Source organism: Pararge aegeria, chromosome 6, assembly GCF_905163445.1.
Source record: "Pararge aegeria chromosome 6, ilParAegt1.1, whole genome shotgun sequence".
NCBI lineage: Eukaryota > Metazoa > Arthropoda > Insecta > Lepidoptera > Nymphalidae > Pararge > Pararge aegeria.
In genome coordinates this window covers 18,588,729-18,611,686 of record NC_053185.1, presented here as the reverse complement: position 1 = coordinate 18,611,686, position 22,958 = coordinate 18,588,729, and the positions used below count along the sequence as shown (strand labels likewise).

General features: G+C 37.1%; 1 protein-coding gene across 2 annotated transcripts; it reads left to right on the top strand.

Annotated features, from left to right (window-relative positions):
• The first annotated feature begins 89 nt into the window (after positions 1-89).
• LOC120624556 (E3 ubiquitin-protein ligase MGRN1) lies at positions 90-20,499 on the top strand. Of its 2 annotated transcripts, XM_039891185.1 has the most exons (14): positions 90-302; positions 978-1,096; positions 1,818-2,089; positions 2,945-3,132; positions 4,286-4,440; positions 7,049-7,288; positions 8,836-8,973; positions 9,548-9,670; positions 11,192-11,308; positions 12,657-12,806; positions 13,511-13,622; positions 16,010-16,155; positions 18,455-18,530; positions 19,425-20,499. In XM_039891185.1, the coding sequence occupies exons 1-14, from the start codon at positions 215-217 to the stop codon at positions 19,529-19,531; spliced, it is 2,031 nt and encodes a 676-aa protein (XP_039747119.1). In that variant the 5' UTR covers positions 90-214; the 3' UTR covers positions 19,532-20,499. The 2 variants fall into 2 exon arrangements, 1 of the variants encoding a protein (XP_039747119.1); XR_005658771.1 differs by lacking the exon at positions 16,010-16,155 and having other exon boundaries at positions 19,425-19,443.
• The last annotated feature ends 2,459 nt before the right edge of the window (positions 20,500-22,958 follow it).

The following is a 22,958-nucleotide window of genomic DNA, read 5'->3' as shown; positions in this document are numbered from 1 at the left end:
TATTGAAGGTGTGTCCACTCAAAGTCTCAGCTCAAGCACTCTGTGGTGTCAACTGTCACCATGACGCTGTCATAACATCAGCTGTCATTTTTCATAAAATCAATGAGTTAATCAATCGATACCTACAAAACTAGATATTTTAGCGTAGTTTCAAATAAATATTTTCCTTAAAACTAAGTTCTCTACAACATAAACATTGTGACTGTAGTTAAAAATGGGTGCACTGGCCAGCAGGCAACACGCTGGTGTGGAAGAAGCAGACGTAGTTTCCAATCATGCCTACAAGTACCCACCGAGATCGGGTTCGTACGACCTCTATTGACTATTTGTATCCATTAATTTGTTTTTTCTTGCACTATTTTGTTCAAGTCTAAGACAGTAAAGTAATTACTTGTTTCTCAATTCCAAGCAGTTTTGAGTACAATAAGCGATGTAGAAAATTAAGCTAGTGAGAATGATTTTGTTTGCTTCTTGAACTGATTACAGTTCTTGTGTATCAGTGGTGCTAATCACAGAGGTAATTAAATAGTTTATAGCCACATTCCTTTTAGAGTGTACATGCAAAGGTATACACTGATCCAGTGAAGACTTATATGTAGGAAATCTTAATATAAATTCCTATTTGTTTTATCTACATTGTCAAGCCATTACCAGCCCACAGCAGGGCACAGGTCTTCTGTCAGAATGTGAATGGTTTAGGCTGTAGTCTACTATGCTGGTCAAAAGTAAGTCAAAATCAAAGCTTAGATGCCTATTCTCCATATGTCTATGAAAACATTGCGCTGAATACTCAGGCATGATTGTTTCCTCATTTCCTTCACTCTTAAAGCAAGTTATTGCTTAAACACGCATATTTCTTAAAAGTTAGAGGTGCATGCCAAAGACATTGAGGGATATGCATAATGACTGCTGGTTAATTTATAGCATAAGTATTAATAGAATTTGGTTGTACTAATTGAGTTTATTTTCTGTTTTAGGGAACTACTTTGGAAGTCATTTTATCATGGGAGGGGAGAGGTTTGACACTCCCCAACCAGAGGCCTATTTATTTGGTGAAAACGCTGATCTAAATTTTCTTGGCAGCAGACCTACACCAGTGAGTTACTTTTATTAACAATATGTAGTAGTAAAATATGTGGTTATTTTGAGTCACATTATATGGAACCTGGTTATTCAAATTTAAATTCAAATTCAAAATTTCTTTATTCATGTAGGCCTGTCACAGGCACTTATTAAGTCTTCATACATACATGTTTACATAATTGTAAGGGGATGGTGATAACTCTGTTCGCCAACTTAAACCTAAAGCTACGAGGGTTCCAAACGCACCACAGTCTAAGAAGAGCCCACAACAAACTCAGCTTTTTTTTTTTTTTTAATCTTAATTTTTTTTTTGTTATCACTATATCACAGTAAATTTACTTAGCTATGAAGCTAAGAAGCAATTTACACCCAATCTTTTTTATTGTTTAAGTAATCCTTAATATTATTATAGGACTTTTCTCTAAGCTTATGTTTTATATAAATTTAATAGTTAATAAAATGATTAGAGATTATTATGGTATAATAATCTCTTTAAATGGTTCTTCTTGTATTTGTCACACATTTTATGGAGTAGGCACAACATAATATATGTTAAAAAATTCAACAATCTTCAAACTTAAAGACAGACTGGGAAATGCTAATAACTATGGCTGATGGATTGGCTGCTCTACATTGTGTACTGAGAATTATATGTTACAAAAATCAATGCAGGAAAATCCAGTATAACCTACACTACATTGAATTGAAAACATATTTTATTGATTGGTTTGCAGTTTCCATACCCACCACCACAGTCTAACGAGCCAACAAAAACATTAAGAAGTCTCATCAACATACGCAAGGAGTCTTTGAGATTTGTGCGTTGCCCTGAACCAGTTGGCAAAATAACGGAGAACAACAAAATTGGTGATGGAGTCATAAAGACTTTGGACTGTAATGGCAAAGGCACATATTATAATATTGAGTTCACGTTTGATTGTGATGCCCGCTGTGCCATCACTGTGTTTTATTTCTGCACGGAAGAAGTCACACCGACTGGAGTTGTGTAAGTTTGCTTCCCAGTTTCTATTGTACATAATGTATTAATATTATACACAATAAAATTCTGTTGTTCACCTATCCATACATCCTTACTAATATTATAAATTAGATGTATATCTTGTAAACTTGGGTGGGGCACTGGATACTCAAGAACATGGAATACAGAGACGCAAGATTTTATAAAATACCCTCTTATCTTAACACTTTTTTAATTAATTTATGTTTTTAATTTAAAAGTACTAAGTAAAAAGTTCAATTGAAAAGGTGGAAAACATAAACTCATGTGAATTTTGTTGTTACACCCTGTGCCGTCTTTATAAATATTATAAAGACGGCACAGGGTGTAACAACAAAATGAATGAAGTATAAATGAAGCGACTTACTAAGATTTATAGAGGTAAAGCGGTAATTAACGCCTGAAGGCCGAGCAGTGACATGCAGTTCTGCTTCACTGCAATTCTGTAACGTACCTTCGTAAAGTGCTAAGCTACGTAGTTGTAGTAATTACTAAGGCTCTTTGTAACATATAAAAAACACTATAAATCACCGAGTCCGCACATCATCACATGAGCACGCGGACTTTTACAATTGAGAGTTTACACTGTCAAAGCTTTTTTTGAAGAACTAAAATGTCGACTATAGCTTACTTCAGGGTGTCAGTTTTTTGTGACGGCGCGCGCATTGTAAAAAGAGAGCTGGCCTGGAATGTATTCCCCTCTCACTCGGTTTCCGCACTGCCTTCATTCTGATAAAATCGTGTAATTCGCGGGCATTTTGTTACATCGTATCATTTCGCTCCCATGATTTTTTCTTAACGCCGCTAAAGAAGTATCTATAACTTTAATAATTTGTTTTATAGATACTATCCTCGTGATCCGACGATGACGTCTCAAACCTACCACTACAAGAAGGGCGCCAACCAACAGTTCTGTCAGATATTACACGTATTTGACCCCTCGAAATACCCTGAAGAAGACCTAGCATACAACGCTGATAGAGAGATAATACCGATTGCTATTTATTGCGTTGTGGATGAAGGGCAAGATGGTATGTCTAACAAATTTTGACTAACGTAATGCACAGCCGCAAGTGTTTTCTGCGTATTATCCAATAATACGCGGAAACCCTTTCCACTTGAAAAATACCTACTTGTATTACATACTTTTAAATAAGTAAATGAAAATAGTGTAACATGTATGACAGCACGAAACTAAAATAAAGCTTAATACGAAGTAATACGAAGTAAAAGTATTTTTCTTTTTTTTTTGTATTGGAAATCTTCAAGAAAAATGCTATACTGTAAAACATAGTAGTTCAAAGTTTTGCCCATAAAATTCATTACTTGGCGTGCGCTTAGAAAACGACTAGTGATACATGAAAAATGATGTTGGTACTGCATGATTACTAAAGTACTTATTATTGTAGTACCTACAAAAAAGACAGCGAGTAATTATCATAGTTAAGTCGCAATAACAGCTCTTGTGTTCTAAAAATTTTATTAGATCTGTGTAACTTACGAAACTCTTGAAGTGTAGCGTCATCGAGATTTGGTAATCAAACATTCAGTACCTCACGGCTTTGGCCACGGCTAGTTACCAACGTACCGACAAAGACGTTATTGTAAGCGATGTCGCCTCGAAACTGATGGCATGGGTTTTTAACATAACTGTCATACTACTACTACTTCCTAACCTAACAGGTGAGCCCAGTACCAGGAGAAATACTCCAGTACGAGTTATACAAACATTAGGGTAGGTTTTTTATTAATCTTATAACGCATACCGATAACGAATTTGTGCTTACTCTGTGCATACCCTGTATTTAAGCCACTGGAGAGAGGAGGTCTGTTCGTCTACTCTTTGTCGTTTTTTTTTACTTCAAAAATTGGAAATTTAATAAATAAATATATAAATAAATATACTACGACCATACACACATCGCCATCTAGCGCCAAAGTAAGCGTAGCTTGTATTATGGGTACTAGGATGACTGATGAATATTTGTATGATTAATATAAATAAATATTTATAATATACAGATAAACACCCAGACACTGAGAAACATTCATGTTCATCATACAAACATTTTCCAGTTGTGGGAATCGAACCCAACTACAGCCTTGGACTCAGAAAGCAGGGTCGCTGCCGGCCATCAGAAATAAGCTGATGATGAAGAAAATAACAGTAAGCATTGGTTGCAGAAATAAGGCAGTCGCACACAACCATAGCGGTGGTGGAGAAGCACTCTGACGGCATGTACGTGCTCAAGGCGCTCAAACAGAAGCTGTTCGTGGACGGACTGTGCTACCTGCTGCAGGAGATATACGGCATCGAGAATAAGAACCTCGACTCTAAGGTAATAGGGGTTTTAAAAAAAAAATTATTGATTTTTTTTATGTATTTTAAAACTTTGTCTTTAATAATATTGATATTTGATGTAAAAAACTTAAAAAAAAAAAAATTACAATAAATTATAAACAATTAAAAATTGATCAAATTTAAAAAAAAACACATGACTATAAACGCGCCATGATTGGTCACCATAGTTGTGACGTCATAATGTTGTAGCTATTTAATAACAGTACGGCGTTTACGGCTTATACGTGACTAGACAAAAATATTGAAAATTTATTGCTAAAAAACGAGTTGTTAGTTGGTTCCGATTAGCTATGTGTGATAAAGGATTTATGAAGGCAAAGTCTGATAAATTATGATAAAAGGGATTATCACGGTGCACTGCTTGAAACCATTTATTTCGACGTTTTTCATCTTGGGGAACATTTAAAAACATTTTGTCAGGAGTTGTTTTTGTAGTATTAGTACATAATGGTACAAAACAAGAACGATAACTTTCGAGGTTCGACATTTTTAATATAAATTTAAATATTTAACAATGACAACAAAATTAAATACATCAAAACACTGTACTTATTGTTTCTACATCAACTGCAATGAGTGAAAACTAACATTATGACGTCACACGCGCTCGGGTTTGTTCAGAAGCTGTCGGCGCGTCTTCGGTACTGGATTCAAAAATTAATTTTTATTTTGAAATAACTTTAGAATTATTGCGAAAAAAACAAAAAAAATAGTTTTGTTATAAAACTTATATATGATCTTTCCATTAATCACAAAAAAAAAAAAAATCTAAAACCCAATTGTAGATCATCATCATGTCAACCCATTACCGGCCCACCTTGCAGTGGTTTGCATAGAGGGTAGGGCGCAGAGTATTTAGATAATATAAAGTGAAGAAAATCTCCAGTACGAGTTATAGTCAAAGTCAAATATTTCTTTATTCAAATAGGCACATATATGGCACTTTTTATGTGTACATAACATGTATAATATAACACAGAAGTAAGTTGATGGCGATAACTACATTCGTCAACTTAAAACTAAGGCTATGAGGGTTCCAAACCCGCCCTGGTCTAAGAAGAAGCCCACAACAAACTTAGCCGGTAATAAAAAACTTTAGGATAGGCTTTGTCAGAGTTATAAGAAGCTTTATTATATACTAGCGTACCCAGCACGCTTCGCCGGGCTAGATATTGCTTTATTTTATTTAAACAATAAACTTACATCATTAAATTTTTAATTTAATTCTCATAATATATTAAATCATTTATTTCTCTCCGTATTCATTCTCTTCTATTCTCTTCACGAGCGGGTGAAGATCATTATCTACAGCCATATACACCTAACATGTATTTGACAGTTCAAAAATAGGAGTGCTCCGCTCGTCACCAAACTTCACAGGATTACTCGCCAGGTCAATCCGGAGATTCCCTGAAAGTTTAATTGAAATCGGTCCAGCCGCTTCGGAGCCTATACGGAACATACCCACACACATTCTCTTTTATATATAGATAATAGCAGTATTTATAACTCGTACTAGAGATTTTCTTCATTTTATATCTTGTTTTACAATGGTCTCATAAATCATGGAATTAAAAAAAAAAAAAACACATATTAATAGTTACTAGTTCACTTTACCTTTTCCTACATTTTTAATAATTATATTATAATATGTATATATATATATATATAATATTGTTTCTACATTGTGATTATATTTAGATGTTTTATGCTTATTTATTAATGCTATTGTTCGCCCGACTGGTTATAATCGCTGTTTTGAATGCTTTTGCAGTGGGCAGCGACCCTGCTTTCTGAGTGCAAGGCTGTGGGTTCGATTCCCACAACTGGAGAATGTTTGTGTGATGAACGTTATTATTTTTCAGAGTCTGGGCGTTTATCTGTATATTATGAGTATTGATGTTTATTTTTCATAAATATATTTGGTAGCTCTCGCGAAGCGTGGTATTAGGTAATAAACTTCTTTTGTGGTATATGTCTATATATTTAATATTGGTTTACATTTAAATTCTAATAATATAAAGTAGGAATAATGAATTAGTTACAAATGATGTCCGTTCCCAAAGAGTGAGGGAAGGCCACTAGTATAGCAAAGCGGCGAATCACGCAGCAAGCTGATATTGTGCGGACATGACGAGTCAGCTGCGTAACACAGTCTTATTAGCACCCATAACACAAGCTACGCTTACTTTGGGGCTTGATGGCGATGTGTGTATTGTCGTAGTATATTTATTTATTTATTTTTGTTTATCCAGGAACTTCATAAAACGGACCCATCACTAACATACCGAAAGGTATAGATTACCATAATCAGATGAAGTAAAAAAAAAAAACACTATATCCAGCTCCGGCTCTTATCATACACCCGTTAAGTTTACGTTGGCCTTATGTTAATATAATTAACAGCGGTATAAAATACTACTAAAATAAAAAAACATACTACGACAATACTGTCTGTATTTATTTTCTATGTGTGAACAGTGAGCAATACATTTATTTCTCTATATTGTATTAAAAAAAAAAAAAAAAAGGAGCTCTGTCACAAAAGCTGTGCTACCACTAAATGGCCGTTATTGGTGCACCAGCCCAGCGCGGACGAGGAGACTGAGGACGGCGGCTCGGAGTGCGTGATTTGCATGTGCGACGTGCGCGACACGCTGATCCTGCCGTGCCGCCACCTGTGCCTGTGCAACTCGTGCGCCGACTCGCTGCGCTACCAGGCCAACAACTGTCCCATCTGCCGCGCGCCCTTCCGCGCACTACTGCAGATCCGCGCGCTTCGCCGCCTGGCCGACGCCGCCGCGCCCGCCGCCAGCCCGCCCGACGTAAGACCGCAGACTGTCGCGTTTGATATATATATTTTTTATATTGTTTTGTTTCTACTACAAGTTAGAATCGTAATAGTTATTTATGCAACTGTTGTATAATGATGGGTTCAATACCCATCATTATAAAGCGAATTTTGGCCAGCCCGCCCGACGTAAGACCGCAGACTGTCGCGTTTGATATATATATTTTTTATATTGTTTTGTTTCTACTACAAGTTAGAATCGTAATAGTTATTTATGCAACTGTTGTATAATGATGGGTTCAATACCCATCATTATAAAGCGAATTTTGGCCAGCCCGCCCGACGTAAGACCGCAGACTGTCGCGTTTGATATATATATTTTTTATATTGTTTTGTTTCTACTACAAGTTAGAATCGTAATAGTTATTTATGCAACTGTTGTATAATGATGGGTTCAATACCCATCATTATAAAGCGAATTTTGGCCAGCCCGCCCGACGTAAGACCGCAGACTGTCGCGTTTCATTATTTTTAAAATTATATTGTTTTTATTCTACTCAAGTTAGAATCGTAATAGTTATTTATGCAACTGTTGTATAATGATGGGTATTGAACCCATCATTATACAACAGTTGCATATGTTTTTTTTTGTTTTTTATTTCACTACAAGTTAGAATCGTAATAGTTATTTATGCAACTGTTGTATAATTATGGGTATTGAAAAGCAAATTTTGGTTCGTAATAGTATCACATTAGTATTTCAATATGTAACTATAAGCAGTTGCATACAATATACAGTTGCCAGCCCGCCCCACGTAAGACCGCAGACTGTCGCGTTTGATAATGTTTCCTTTTGTTTTTGATTCCTCAACAAGTTAGGAACGTAATAGTTATTTATGCAACTGTTGTATAATTAGGGCTATTGAGCGAATGTCGGTTCGCAATAATATTACATTGGTGTTTTAATATCTTATTATCCACAGTTGCATACAATATACAGTTGCCAGCCCGCCCGACGTAACACAGGTTTGGCTACAGTCGCTATAAGACTGATGTGAAAGGCATATACTAATTTCGGCATCGACGGTAGGAGAGCCGTAGCTTAATTGGAGAAAGCGGTCAGGCCGCAATTGCCAGAGAGTCGTAGGTTCAAATCCTGACGGTTCCGAAAATTTTTATATGCATTTTAAATTTATAAAAAAATCGAAATTGTTTTCTGTAACTTATTGCAGATATTGCAAAATGAAAGATAAAGCATTACAAATTTGTTCCACAAACACAACAAAAAAACCACAAACCACTCCTTTTTGTAATTCGGTTAATAATGACTGTTTTATTACAAAATTAAAATTCATTTTTATTGTTACATGCGAAATACAAAAATTTCAATCATATAGCGTGAAGATGCGTCGCCACGGCCTGTGTCGTTACGCCAAAAAACAGTTTTACCCTCCGCCTATAGATGTTTCACAGCAAAAGTATTTTTTTGGTTATTCTAATCCACCACCTGGTGGATGGTGGTGGTTTAGAATAAATTAATATCCATAATAAATTTCATAATCCATCGTGTTTTGTCCACAGGGCAGCATGGAGAACATCCCGGCGGGCTATGAACCGGTGTCTCTGATCGAGGCGTTGAACGGCCCTCCGCCTGCACGAGTCAGACCTCCGCCCGCTGCACCTGCTATCGCCAGCCCTGATACTGACACCGCTTCACAGGTAAGCTGAACCATATGGTATCAGAAGTTCATACTCAGTCAACTCGGAATTGTGGTTATAGTACCCTTTACCCGAACGCTAGCTTGCGCGCCGCTACTCTCAATGAGTATACAAACAAATTGTCTCACTACGTACTCACAAAACATATGGGTGTATTCTTATTAGTTACTACTAATTGTTTTATCTTCGATCATAAAGCCCCTGTCTCCCCAATCCAATTTCCTGGAGTGCGTCTTTGAAGGTTAAAGCTTATAGGGGATTCTATGGCGTTCTCCCCACAAAATGTCGAAATAAAAATACAATTTTGTTCTATGGGAGAAAGCGGAAAGGATACTTTCGAACAGCAGCAACATAAAAAGTAGTAAACAACACCAGTATGTTAGTCCTTTAAGCACGGCAAGAGTTACGCTTGATCGACGGGACTCCCCTAAATCACAGAGTCGGAAAGAGTTTGAATCCTGGAGTTAAATAAAAAAATTCCAATCGTCTATTTTCAACGATGTTTTTCTTTAAAATAAATCAAATATTAATGCAATGTACAATACATGAATGTGGGCCCGTGCTTCATTAACAGGCAGCGGAAGTGCTGAACCGCTGCAACTTGGAGCGTAGTTCTTCCACCAGTCTTGGCAGCAGCGGAAGTCGCAAGCGGGACCGCGCGCCCGCGCAGGCGCCGCACCACCCCATCACTCCGGAGGTACTTACTAAAGCGACAGTCCGGGTCAAACTTTGTGTCATAGCGCAAGTTAGCTGCGAGTGTAGTACCGAACCATGTAGTCAACTCTACAATAGTGAACTCTGCGCATCATAGAGTATGAATCGGACTGTAATGCTCGTTTTCACTAAACCTAGGAAACTCTTAATTTGGATGCCTAATGATTTAGGTGACGCATCGAGGAAAAAAACGTTTCACCAACTCTTAGATAATGACTAACGACGAAAGGAGCCGTATATAAAGTTGTGACACCGATGCGCCGGTGCGTAATGTTTAGGGAACTCGTAAACTGACAAATAAAAAAACTAAATATTTTTTTAACAACCGTAATTACATACAATAAACCAAAAATATGAGAATACAAACACAAAATAGGACATCTTGAGACAAGAATCATAGACAAGTTAAGTTATAATAAGAGTTGGAATCTTCTTAGATTAGGTATTCCTAAATTAAGCATTGCCTTGTTAGTCGTTAGTGAAAACTGGCATTACACCTTAAAAATCGTCTTTTTTCTTAATTCAAATTTTGTTTATGACTTTTATTTTCAGTGAAAATTCCTGTAATCCTTGTTTTCTACTAAAATAAATGTACAGAAATAATTATATGAAGTCAACCATAGAATTGTGTGCCACTTGGTGGACTACGTCCCAAACCCCGCTCATTCTTAGAGGAAACCCGTGCCCCGAAGTAATTGAGTAATTGAGTTGATACTTTGCCAAGTCCGACAAAGACGTGCCGCTAAGCGATTTAGTGTTCCTGTGCGATGTCGCGTAGTAACCGATTAGGGGCATGGCTACCATACTCCCTAAAAGGTTAGCCCACTACCATCTTATACGGCATTATCACTTACCACCAGCTAACTATTAATGGAATAAAAAAAAAGCTATACCTATTTTAATGCATTTCTTAAGCTCTGAATGTCGGTCGATTGGCGGAGTGGTCAGCAACCCTGCTTTCTGAGTCCAATGCTGGGGGTTCGATTCCATTATTAGACAATGTTTGTGTGATGAACATGATTGTTTTTCAGTATCCGGGTGTTTATCTGTATATTATAAGTATATTAGGTATATTATTCATAAAACATTTATCAGTAATTTTAGTTTCCCTATCACAAGACCATTCCCTATCCATCATGTAGTAAATATGTAATGATTTATGTATATATATATATACTCATATATATGATTTATCTGTATATTATATATAGTATGTAAAGAATATGTAATGTATATCAATTATTTATTTTTAAATTGAATGTTGCACTATCCCGTTTCCCGTACTAAACATGCTTCACCAACCAAAGGTTGTCTGGAGGAGATCACTTCAAGCGATAAGGCCGCCTTTGCGCATATATATTTATTTACCTTTTGTCTTGTTTAATTTGTTTTATTTTCTGTATGTGCAATAAAGACTTTCTAACTAACAAGCTACGTTTACTTTGGTGCTAGATGGCGATGTGTGTATTGTGAATAAAAAAACAAAAAATGTCATAATTCCCAGTTCCGCATGTCGGTGCTGTTGGCGCGCGAGGAAGAAGCTAAACGCGCGGAGGAGAAGGCTGCCAGTCCCTTACTGTACACCAGAAACAGTATCAATGCCGTTGACAAACTTTCCAAGGTGGGTCCGATAAGATAAAAGTCATTTAAGGGTCATTGTATATAATTTGAAGTATCGCGAGGAAACCCGCATGCCTGAGTGGTTTGTGCAGTCCACCAATCGTATAAAAAATAATAAATAAAATTAAAAACAATTTGCTTTAATCGAAGCACGTCCGAAATGAAATTACCGCATGAATGACATTACAACATGCTGGTACTGTCAACACTGAAAAACGTTTCAATTCCACATTAACAAAATGATCCGCCATTTATTGAATTCATTCACTGTTCAGGCTGTTAAGCTTTGGAATGCCTTGCCTCTTGAAATCCGAGAGGCACAGTCTATTACCATTTTTAAAAAACTTGTCAAAGATCATTTTTTGTCTGCATCTGCGGATCTTTAACTTGCCTATTGCCCTTCTGTTTTATTTGTGGTTTGACAATATTGTATATATTTATTTATTATTGATATTAATTATATAGGTATATATTAATTATTATCACTATCTATATATTTTATTGTAAGTTTGTTATATGTACATATTATATTTGTATATATAGGTTTATGCATGTTTATTTGCAACACAGTACAGTTAAATGCACCACCTACCTCTCTTCTTGAGCTGTTTTTAACGCCTTTGGCTGCCTGGAAGAGATCGCTATGTAGCGATAAGGCCGCCAAATTGTATACCTTTTGTTAAATTTTTACTTTTAATTTGTTATGTTTATGTGGTGTACAATAAAAGTGTATTCATTCATTCATTCATTTGTTACAAAAAATATTATAAATTAAAAACCGCTCGTCCGATTTTGTGCAAACTTCACATAAACCATCTACTAAACAGTCCGATCAAAGCTTAAAAATTTGGTTTGGATAGGTGAGCCTATTCTTGAGTTTTAAAATTACAACGAAAAGTGGCATTGATTTTATATTTACAGATTACCAGACGAAATCCTTGAGATGTCTCTCAATAAGTTCAAAGTTTATATAAAACGTAAGCTTATAGAAAAATCCTATTATAATATTAGGGATTACCTGTGTGATAAAAACCTAATAGCTAAATATTAATTCGACTTGTGATGGTTATAACGAAAAAAAAACCTGGCTAAGTTTGTTGTGGTCTCCTAGGCTCTGGCCTCTAGGAACTCTCCTAGCTTTAGTTTTAAGTTAACGAATGTAGTTGTCACCATCACCTAACGTTAGTGGATACTATATGGGCTCGGCCCATATAGTGTTAGTATCTAGTAGTCTGAAATATTTTTTATCAGACTTCGCTAAACATAGTGTTTTAAGTCAGGTACTAACACTATATGGGATGAGTTGTTTTTTTTTTTTTTAATTTTCTACATGTTAAAATTGTTTTCAGACTTCGCTAAACTCCGAGCAGCGATCGGAGGAGTTCGATGAGGAAAGCACGCCGATCGCTGAAGAGGCGAACGAGGCTCCAGAGACGGAAGGCGAGCCCGACAGCGATGCGGAGCGACGGTCGCCTCTGCTAACACCACTCGCTAACGGAGTAAGTTTAACTTCCTACTCTAGCAGCAGTGAAAACAAGTTTTTTAACCGGATATACTTCAGTGAGTGCGCTGAAGAACTTCATAATCTTGTTCCTCCGTCCTCGTTCTACCACAGAACAGCGAGACGCCGTGTGTGGTGGCATCCTTATGTGGTTGATGTTCAATAGTCAATTCGCACATATAGTTTTTTTTATGAATGTAGTTACATTTAATTACTGGTGTGTATTATGAATAAATAAATAAATGATTATTAAATAATAAATTTTCTCATGCAAATGTATATTAATTCGTTATAATATTATTCTATAAATACAAATAAGAAATTTCGATGCGGTGATAGCGCATTGTGTGAGAGCTCGAGCTTGTAACTTTTCTAAGTAAATAAAATATCACTTGCTTCAACGGTGAAGGAAAACATCGTGAGGAAACCTGCATTCCTGAGAGTTCTACATAATGTTCTCAAAGGTGTGTTGAGTCCACCAATCCGCACTGGGCCAGCGTGGTGGACTGCGGCCTTAACCCCTCCTCATTGTGGGAGGAGACCCGTGCCTTGAAGTGGGCCGGTAATGGGTTTATATGATGACGATGATGGTGATGAATTAGTAGTGGAACGCTAAACCTCTGGCGCCGCGTCTTTGTTGGTAGGGTGCTAGCTACCCATGGCCGAAGCCGCCCTAATTTTAATCAATTGTATGAACTGCAGATTGTGAAGGGCGCTGGGATGACCGGCTGTGGAACTGGTGCTGAACTGCGCGGCTCACCTCTTGCGCACATCGATGATACCGACACAGACGAGCCCGACCATCCCCATCTCTGTAAGCAAGCCTTTGATATCAAAACGTTATTAACATTAAAGCTTATGTAATGAAAAACAATAATATTTAATTAATTAGGTGTATCGATTAGATCATCAACATTAAAAATAGTCAATTGTATAAATAATAGATCGAGCTTAGTGCACGTTCCTAGGACATTATCCGGCTGACACAAAATGTGTGCCATTTGCAGTTATTACAGCTTGAGGGATTCCCCAGCTTCGAACCTACTTGACATATAATGCCAATAATTTGCACTGTATAGTTATATACATTAATTCAAATTACAAATATCGTTAAATTATTCGCATTCTATAATGATTTAGTATATAGAACTTTTTATTAAAATAACTTATGCGTGTGTAGGAATAAGGATTTCGTATTGTCTACGTAGTGGTGTGGCTTTCGGTTATATATTGTTAAGGAGATTACACTATGGGTTAGATTGTTGGCCGCGTACAAAGCTGTTAAGATAAGATAGATAAGAGATAAGATAAGATAGGAAATCTGCAGTAAGAGTTACGAGTATAGAGAAGCATTGTAAGAGTTATAAAAAGCCTACCCTTAAGTATTTATAACTAGTACTGGAGATATAACTGTGCATACCCTCTATGCACGCCACTGCTACCAGAGCTTGACAATGATTGAGTATTAGAGATGCGGGGATAGCCCAGTGGGTAGAGCTCGACTTCACTTTCGGGGGGCCGAGTTCGGATCCCAGCACGCACCGCCAACTTTTCTAAGTTATGTGCGTTTTAATTAATTTAAATATCACTTGCTTCAACGGTGAAGGAAGTCATCGTGTGTAAATTTGAATGCTGGACAGTTTCGATAATGTTCTGAAAGGTGTGAGGAGTCAAATTATCCACACTGGGCTAGCGTGGTGTACTACGGTATGAAACCCTTCTTGGGAGGAGACCCGTGCCCTGTAGTTGGCCGTTAATGGGTTCATATACTGATGATGATGATTTGAGATGCAGGCGTTGTTTTCTGAATTTAGTATTTAAAGTCAGAGGATATTGAGTTTACAATGATTGTAAGAATTTATTCATTCTAAAGTCAACAACTCCTGAAGATGATCCGGTGTCGAAGCGAAACGGGGGTAGAGATTACATTTCGGTGGATCTGTTTGATGTGGAGTATGTAGATTGACGATATTATAAATTGCAATGTGCAGTTTTTCCTGCTTTTGGCGCGGATTCTATTTAAGCTTACTGTTTATTTTATTTCACAACTGTATTACGGCATCAATACTCTCAAATAAATAGCTGTGCAAAGTTTTCATAAAGAAAAAGGTGGCGACACTGCATAATGCATAAATTATAAACCAATAATTTGCACGCACGTAAACAAATATACACGTGTAAATGTGATTTCAAGTATCTAAAATTAGCGCTTGATAACTTTTTTTTAAGGTTACTTTTTCAAGAAACTGAATTATAAATTACTATGAATTAAAATAGTTTATATAAATCGAGTATTAGTTATGGTGCCCTAGTACGTGGTGTAGTCTCCTTAAGGATGTTTTATACATCCAAACTCGTTAGATATAAGGTTACCACGATATAACGACACTATGTGATCATGTGAACAATTTAATTTGACTTTTGTGAAGATGAAGAGAGAGTTGGGAGAATAATCTTTATACATTCGGTTCTACGCAGTTAAACACAATTGAATCGATACAAATTTTTAGGCAGTACTATAGGGAGATGAATATATAGTATTTTTTATTCTTCTTCTTTAGGTGCCTCTCCAACTCCAACTAGTGAAGATTGGCAGTCAGTTTTTGATAATTTTCATTTTCTCTCGCGAGGCTAAACAGCTGGGCGGCACTCGCGATCCCAGTCCACTCTCTAATGTTGCGCAACCAAGACTTTCGACCGATGGCGTCTCTTTCCAGCAACTTTGCCCATCATTATCAGTTGCATTAGCGTGTATCTGTCACGCCGAAGCACATTGATTGATTTATTTTTGATTGGCAGGTAAATCCTTTTTACTGTAAGCCTAAGTACTCTTGCTTGATACTCTATGATTCCACAATTTGTGATTGCTCGCCCCCCGGATTGGGCCAATTAATAGTATTGGGTTTTTCTATACTGATAATATCCTTAGTACAAGCTCGGAGTTTTAAATCGGCAGTAATTCATCCCCGTTCCTCGCAGAGCACCTGATCTCCTTCCGGTCGTGAAAAGCTGTAATCATACTATGAGAAAGAGAGAACAGAGAGTGCACCTGTGTTTATAAACTAATAATATCTCCCGCGTAGTTGGAAAATATCTCTGTAGATTGACCACCGTGGCCGAAATCTGTCAGGGTAAACTGTTAACTGTATAGAGATAGTATAGTGTCGTTAGTATCGTTGCTGTTTGTTGGTCCGCACGCAGCGGGTGGGGTGGAAGGGCCGCCAAGGTCGCAGGGGGAGGAGGGTCAAGGGTCGCGGGAGGTGGAGGGCGCGCCGGCCGACGACTCGGACTATTTCACCCCGGAGGACACCGCCACCACGATACTGACCGTGCCCAAGACGCCATCTGTAAGTCTTATGTGTTGTAACGCACTGGCCCTGAAGCTTCGGGATCATTCATTGATTACGTCACGCTTATATCATCTATATTCCTACTCTCGTATGCAACGTGTAAGTAAATACCGAAATATTACTGCACAGACTTTAGAGGTAGATTATTTACTGACTCTGAGAATTATCTGCGAAACCGAAACCCTTATATAGCTTATGAGTTAGCCACAGCCATGGTTCTTGCTGAAAGAAAACAGATACAGAATTAAAATCAAGTGACACCTGTCACTCTATTAGGTTCGCGTCGCTTAGCGTAGGTACAATGCGTGTGTCGGTCTTTTATCGTGGTTAGTTCCCACCCTACCGACAAAGACGTGCGGCTAGGCGATGTTCTTGTGGGATGTCGCTTGGAAACCGATTAGGGGTAGGTACCGATATGACTACCATACTCAATAACAGGTTAACCCGCTACCATCTTAGACTGCATAATAACTTACTACCAGGTGAGATTGCAGTCAAGGGTTTTAGTGGAAAAAAAGAAAATTGTCATCAGGCCGTGGCTAGGTACGTGCCGCCAAGCGACATACCGTTTGCAAACCCATAGCGTTTTTTTTCCTAAATTAACCCCAAAAACAATTTCTTGGCGGATTGGTAGAATTGATATAAATAAACTAATAACTTAAAGGTAGAAATAAGTTTAGTTTTCTATACAAAGCGTGTTGTTTAGTTTTACTGAAATATTAATTTATTTGCATCACATGGCCCAAAGTCGACTCCTACCTTTTCGCTTCCTGAACGTGTGATGTAGTTTAATGGACAGTCCCTTCGAAAAGAAGCGTGTAAGGGCCAGAGCTTCAAAGTAGGTGTGACGTCATTAGCCGCTAGTGTTTTTTTTTATTGCTTATTGTTTTCATATTCTGTTCGTTATTCGTATTTTATACTCATCATTTACGGGTAATTGTCGTTAATGTTCGGCCGTTTATAGAATGCGTTCCTGATTGGCTGAGATTGAATCGACGAACGAGGGAACATTGTAGTGACGTTGCTTGGCAAAAAACAAATTTTATTTTCATTTGCCGTACAAGTCGCGGCAAGTAAGTCTAGCGCTGAACGAAACGTGGAGGGGATAGCTGCGCATGGGTACTGTCGCGCAGGCAATAAAATCATTACTTTAATTAATAAATAGTATTTAGCCATTATTTAATAAAGTAATGATTATTATCCAATGAAAATTATATTATTTAATGGTAATGTGTGTGTTTGTTTGTAGTGTAAATGCATATTTGAGTGTGAGTATATGTGTTTGTAATTATTATAGTTTAGAGTTTCAAGTTCCAGAGATTTCTTGTTATCTAGGCTATAATTTTTAGAAAGTTAAAAAAAAAGGGGAATAGAAAAATAAAAACATTCATTACAACAACAACAAAAATTAACAGTAATAACAATACAATTCAGAACGCGACTGTACACTCGAAGTGCACGGGGTGTCGTATCGGTACGGGAGACGGAATACGACTGGAGAGCCAATAAGCGCCTGCGAACGATACGCACACCCAACCCGCGACCCTATTACTCCCCCATGATACCTTATTTTCGACTTATGCGCAATAACGGTGACCGCTAGACTTTCGTGCCGCTACTTTTACTTACATTGCAAACACATACTATATCACACTTATGATCTTACTATTTTTTTTTCAATTATCCGCTAAGTTTCACTTTATAAGTGAGAAAACAATCTTATCTGATATCAGGAACGCATTTTTAGTAGTAGTTTTGCTTTATTATAAAGATGTTTATTTAGTTTCACTAATCAAAAATATTTATTGTATTTTGTTGTACAGAATGCACGATCTTCTAGTAATATCAAAATAAGTAGTGTTATAAAGCTGCGGAGTGTATGAACAACAGTTTTTTTGACATCAATTACTCTGGTCTGGTCTGGTCTGAAGTAGATCGTGTGTACTGTACCTAAGTTTACTACCTCGCACAATTTATTTTTATTTATATACTACGCGTATATACGTTTATTAATTGAATTACAACACATAAACACGCACGCATACAGCAACACACGCACACCACCACAGAATACAACTACAACCTACAAACACAACTACAACACACATCCACACACACACATACACACACACGCAGGCGCGCGCTAACACGATCAACACACAAACAAGCGCGCCTGCAAACACAATCAACACACACACACGCGCACATCCCCACACGCGCACGCGCAAACACAAACAAGAAGTTGATGTTATGAATACACGCGTAGAAGTTGACGTCATGTATATGTTTGTTGCAGGAGGTAGGGAACAACGGAGCTGGGGAGTGCACCCCTCAGCGATGGGCGTTGCCGCACCACGTCACATCCCTACCGGGTGAGTGTGGACTGTATGTCGATTGAGGCGTAGTTATTCATTAATGCCCGTTTTTACTTGGCCACAGTGGCGTGGCAGATGATATAAAATGAAGGAAATCTCCAGTACTAGTTATAAATACTTACGGGTAGGCTTTTTAAAACTCTTACAATGCCTATCCTTAGGTTTTTTATATCTTGTACTGGAGATTTTCTTAATTTTATACCATCTGCATACCCTGTGCATACCTTCTATGCACGCCACTGACCATCACTAACATTGGTGTAACATGTTAAATGTATGAACGGTTCATAAGTGCCTGTGATAAGGTCTACATGAATAAATTTTAGATAGATAGATCTTTATTTGCATAATACACACGTTTACATAGATGTCATTTAAATATCAATTACGAAGTCAGTGTATTGCCATTAGCTGGCGTGCAAATATTACAAACCATTGGTAGCAATTAACACATAGAATCAATTTAAAAACATGCAATTTTAATACAATACAATAATACGATAGCGGTAATAATAAAGTCAAAAAAATTAAAAAAAATCCGAAACATTGATTGAAAATTCGTGTTCAATCAGTGCCGTGCATAGAGGGTATGCAGATTATGTAAAACGAAGAAAATCTCCAGTACGAATTATACAAACATGTAGGCTTTTTACAACTCTTACAATGCCTAGCCTTAAGTTTTTTATAGCTCGGACTGGAGAATTTTCTCATTTTATATCATCGGTCCGCTTAGTGCATACCATGTATGCACGCCACTGTGCTCAATGACAAAATAAAATACATATGTCGCAGTTGTTTTTTTGTCATATTGGAAAAAATCATTTACGGTTTTCTTTCATTTTTGAATTTTGAATTTTGAATTTGAATCTGAGTATGATGTCGCGGCCGCAGGCACGCCGCTGTCGCAGTCGAGCGTGCGCTCGTCGGGCGACTCGTACAGCTCGACATCGTCGACGCGCCAACTTCTAGGCGCGCCGCCACCCGACGCGCCGTGCTAGCGTCGCCACGCGCCGCGCGTTTTGCTGCGCGGCGCCACGCTCAGCCACTTCGAGGGCACCTTCTAACGCGTTCCGACGTCGCGGCTCGACGTGCCACCGACACTCTTGACTTACCGGAAAGAAATTCTTCAAAATTGATAATTGGTATGTTTTGTTACAACCACTCTAAACGATATCTGAGCTCTAGAAGCAATGCATATTGTAACTTTTATTTACAGTGGGAAACTTTGCCCGACTATAGAACAAATGTTAAACCTTAGTAAAAAGATTAATATTGTTTAAGTCTATCCCCACATTCTACAAGAATTGTTTTCTGTTCTAGTAATAATATATAAGCATAACTGATGAATTAAATAATATAATGTATTTAAATATACGAAAGTTGTGAGGTTATCATCGCTTACCACTATAACTATTAATAAACGTGGCGTAACGTCTGAATAGTTACGCAGTGTTTTGTCCCACTCCAACTGACACCTTTCCAATATCAGAACGTGACAGATATATAGGTCACAGACTTACAGTATTAAAGGCCTTACCAACAAACTTTGTATACCTTAGGGCGTAAAGGAAATACAAACAAACAAATATATTTTCGCATTTAAAGCTGGTGATAAGTTAAACAATGTTTTCTCTGTTCTTCTTCATTAATTAGAAATTCAAAGAATAAGACAAAACACTGCGTAACTTACAGGTTTCTATCAATCATGTTTATACTACCCACTCCAAAGCTACACCACGTTTATCAATAAAGAAGTTAAGTTTAAGTAAATAATGTCACTTTTTGAGTTTTACACAAATCATATTCTTAAAAAAACTAACAGAAATTAAAATAGTGCCATCCTTTTTCTTTTTGACAAAGATTGCATGTATTATCGGTCGATTGGCGAAGTGGGCAACAACCCTGCTTTATGTGTCTAAGGCCGTGGGTTTGATTCCCACAACTGGACAATTTTTGTGTGATGAACATGAATGATTTTAGTGGCTCGGTGTTTATATATATATTAGAAGTATCTATGTATATTATTAATAAAAAAATCGTAGTAAGTTTATTTATTTTGTTTAGGATTTGTGTAAAACATAGTTGGTACCATTAAATTTATTTAGTAAGATATATCTATAGAGGTGTTAGGTAATATTTAAGATATACAAAGATGTGTTAGTTAAAAACAATTGTGCTGTTTAATAAGTTTGTAGATAAAAACCAATTTATACGGCACAAATTTTATTTAATATCTTACCCACACAGTCAAAAATATCCCAATATTTAATAGGCTGTAAGGAATGAAGTCACTTTAATTCTTTAAAATAATTGTTTCATAAATATAACCTAAAATAAACTATTTAAAACTAAATAAAATCTAAAACGTCCTAGAAACCACCGCAGCGAGGCATAGTTCCTAAAATGCTGGTAGCATTGCCCCTTTGGATGGCAAAACTAATTCGTTGGCCTGCTCTAGATCACCGGTAGAATCGATAACACTTTTCGATAATTCTTTGAAAAGGGCTCTTGCCTCCGGACCCCACGGTCCCAAAGTCTCTACTCCAAAAGGCACAAAAATGAAGCTGCTATCCAGGTTTTCATATTTAAGCCTCTTGGCCTGCTCGGCACTGGTAGCAGCCGCACCCACCATTGACGAGGTGGCCTGGATGTGTGATGCAGCTAGGGTATCAACACAAGTTGCATCCCACAGAAGTGACCTTCCAAGCCTCCAAGGTATGAGCGTCATACCATCAGGTCTATTGCCATCGCTCCGCGCCAAACCAATAGGTTCTAATAGGCTGTTGTATATAAATTATCACCTTTATCCATTTCAGGTCCGAATTCTGTTGTACACAAAACTAAATTCACGGATCTGAAAGTAGCTGCTCCAAGAAACACATTGTATTACTTTTAGACCGGTTAATTTAGTTGAATGTATAGATGTGGGTAAAACAGAATTTGAACTAGTGTTGTTATGGAAGGTATATCAACGACTATGTCGTAGTTAAAGTAACACAAATATATTTATTTCTTTACAAGAAATGTGTAAAAATAGTGATACATTTATATAATAATTCAATGTGAAAAGTTTAATGTAGTACTTTTAGACCTCCAGTTTAGCCAAGAGATAAGTTTTCATTTGACTACAGCCCATTTATAGTTGTTATTATACTTACCTACTATATGATCAATAATTGTAAAATAAAATGCAGCTTTAGTGTAAAACATGTTTATTCTAATAAAATATCATATATTTGTCACAATATACAAGCCACTTTAAACAATCTGATTACTATTGCATTATAATCTTAACTGTATTTTGTGACGTTACTTTTGACACAGGTCAATGTCTATATTTATGACACAATTTATTATGGCCAAGAGAATAAGATAGATATGGTAAGAATGTAAAAGTAAATCTAGAGTTCATGTATTATAAACACCAACTCTTTGTATTAGACTGATGTAAAACATTCCTCTTGTATTTGAATCTCAAATGTATAAAAATTCAACATTGTATAAAAATTGTTTGAAAATTATAAAGATTTAAAATAACTAAAATAAAATATGTTATTTAATTAAATGTGTTTTATTACGACATTTTTGGTGAGCTAAATAGTGGTGCCAATTCTGTTATGCAAAAATCTATAAACTAAATTGAAAACTTTAATATAGGAGTGCAATTAGTGTCAGAAGTCTCAACGGTAAAAGTAAGGAAATCTCTATGCCTGAGAGTTCTCGGTAACGTCCTGAAAGGCTTGTGCAGCCTACAAATCCGCACTTGACCAGCGTTGTGGACTTCGGCCTTACGCACACACATACACGTGGTTTAAGTCATAAAAATTTTATTAGGGTTCTCAAATTTACTTTGAGATTCACTATAATTAATTTTAATTGGCCATTACCACGTAGCCTTGTATTATTCGGATTAAGGTAATTCCATGAATATGTTGGCTGACGATGTTAGGATTTTCCTCATCTAATCAATAAATTATTGCGGTGAAAAAGCCGTGTTGACTCAGGTTGGTATGTGGATGGGTAACCGACTTCAGAGCTTTACTTTTTTTTTCTTTTGTCTTTAACTGTGCCCGCACTTGGGCTTTTAAGTGGAAGGGTGAAAGTTGAAGGCAAATTTTTGAGCATACGTTGTAAGTAATAAGACTAGCAGTACCAAACGCTTTACTTTCAAAATCAAAGCGACCTTGAAATGGGTACGAGGTCACAACACAAAACGACGCTGCCGACAAACTAGCGCCGCGGCTGGCAACATCACTGATGTATGACCGGAACTGACTGTACCCATACACTTTCTCCTTCCCATTAATGTTATGCCCGGTAATGACCACGCTGTGCAGGCCGGTTTGTCATCGCAGGGCTAGACTGATCGCACCTGCTCCCCAACACCGGTCTCTACCATTTGTTCAGCCTAGCCAATTCGAAGTG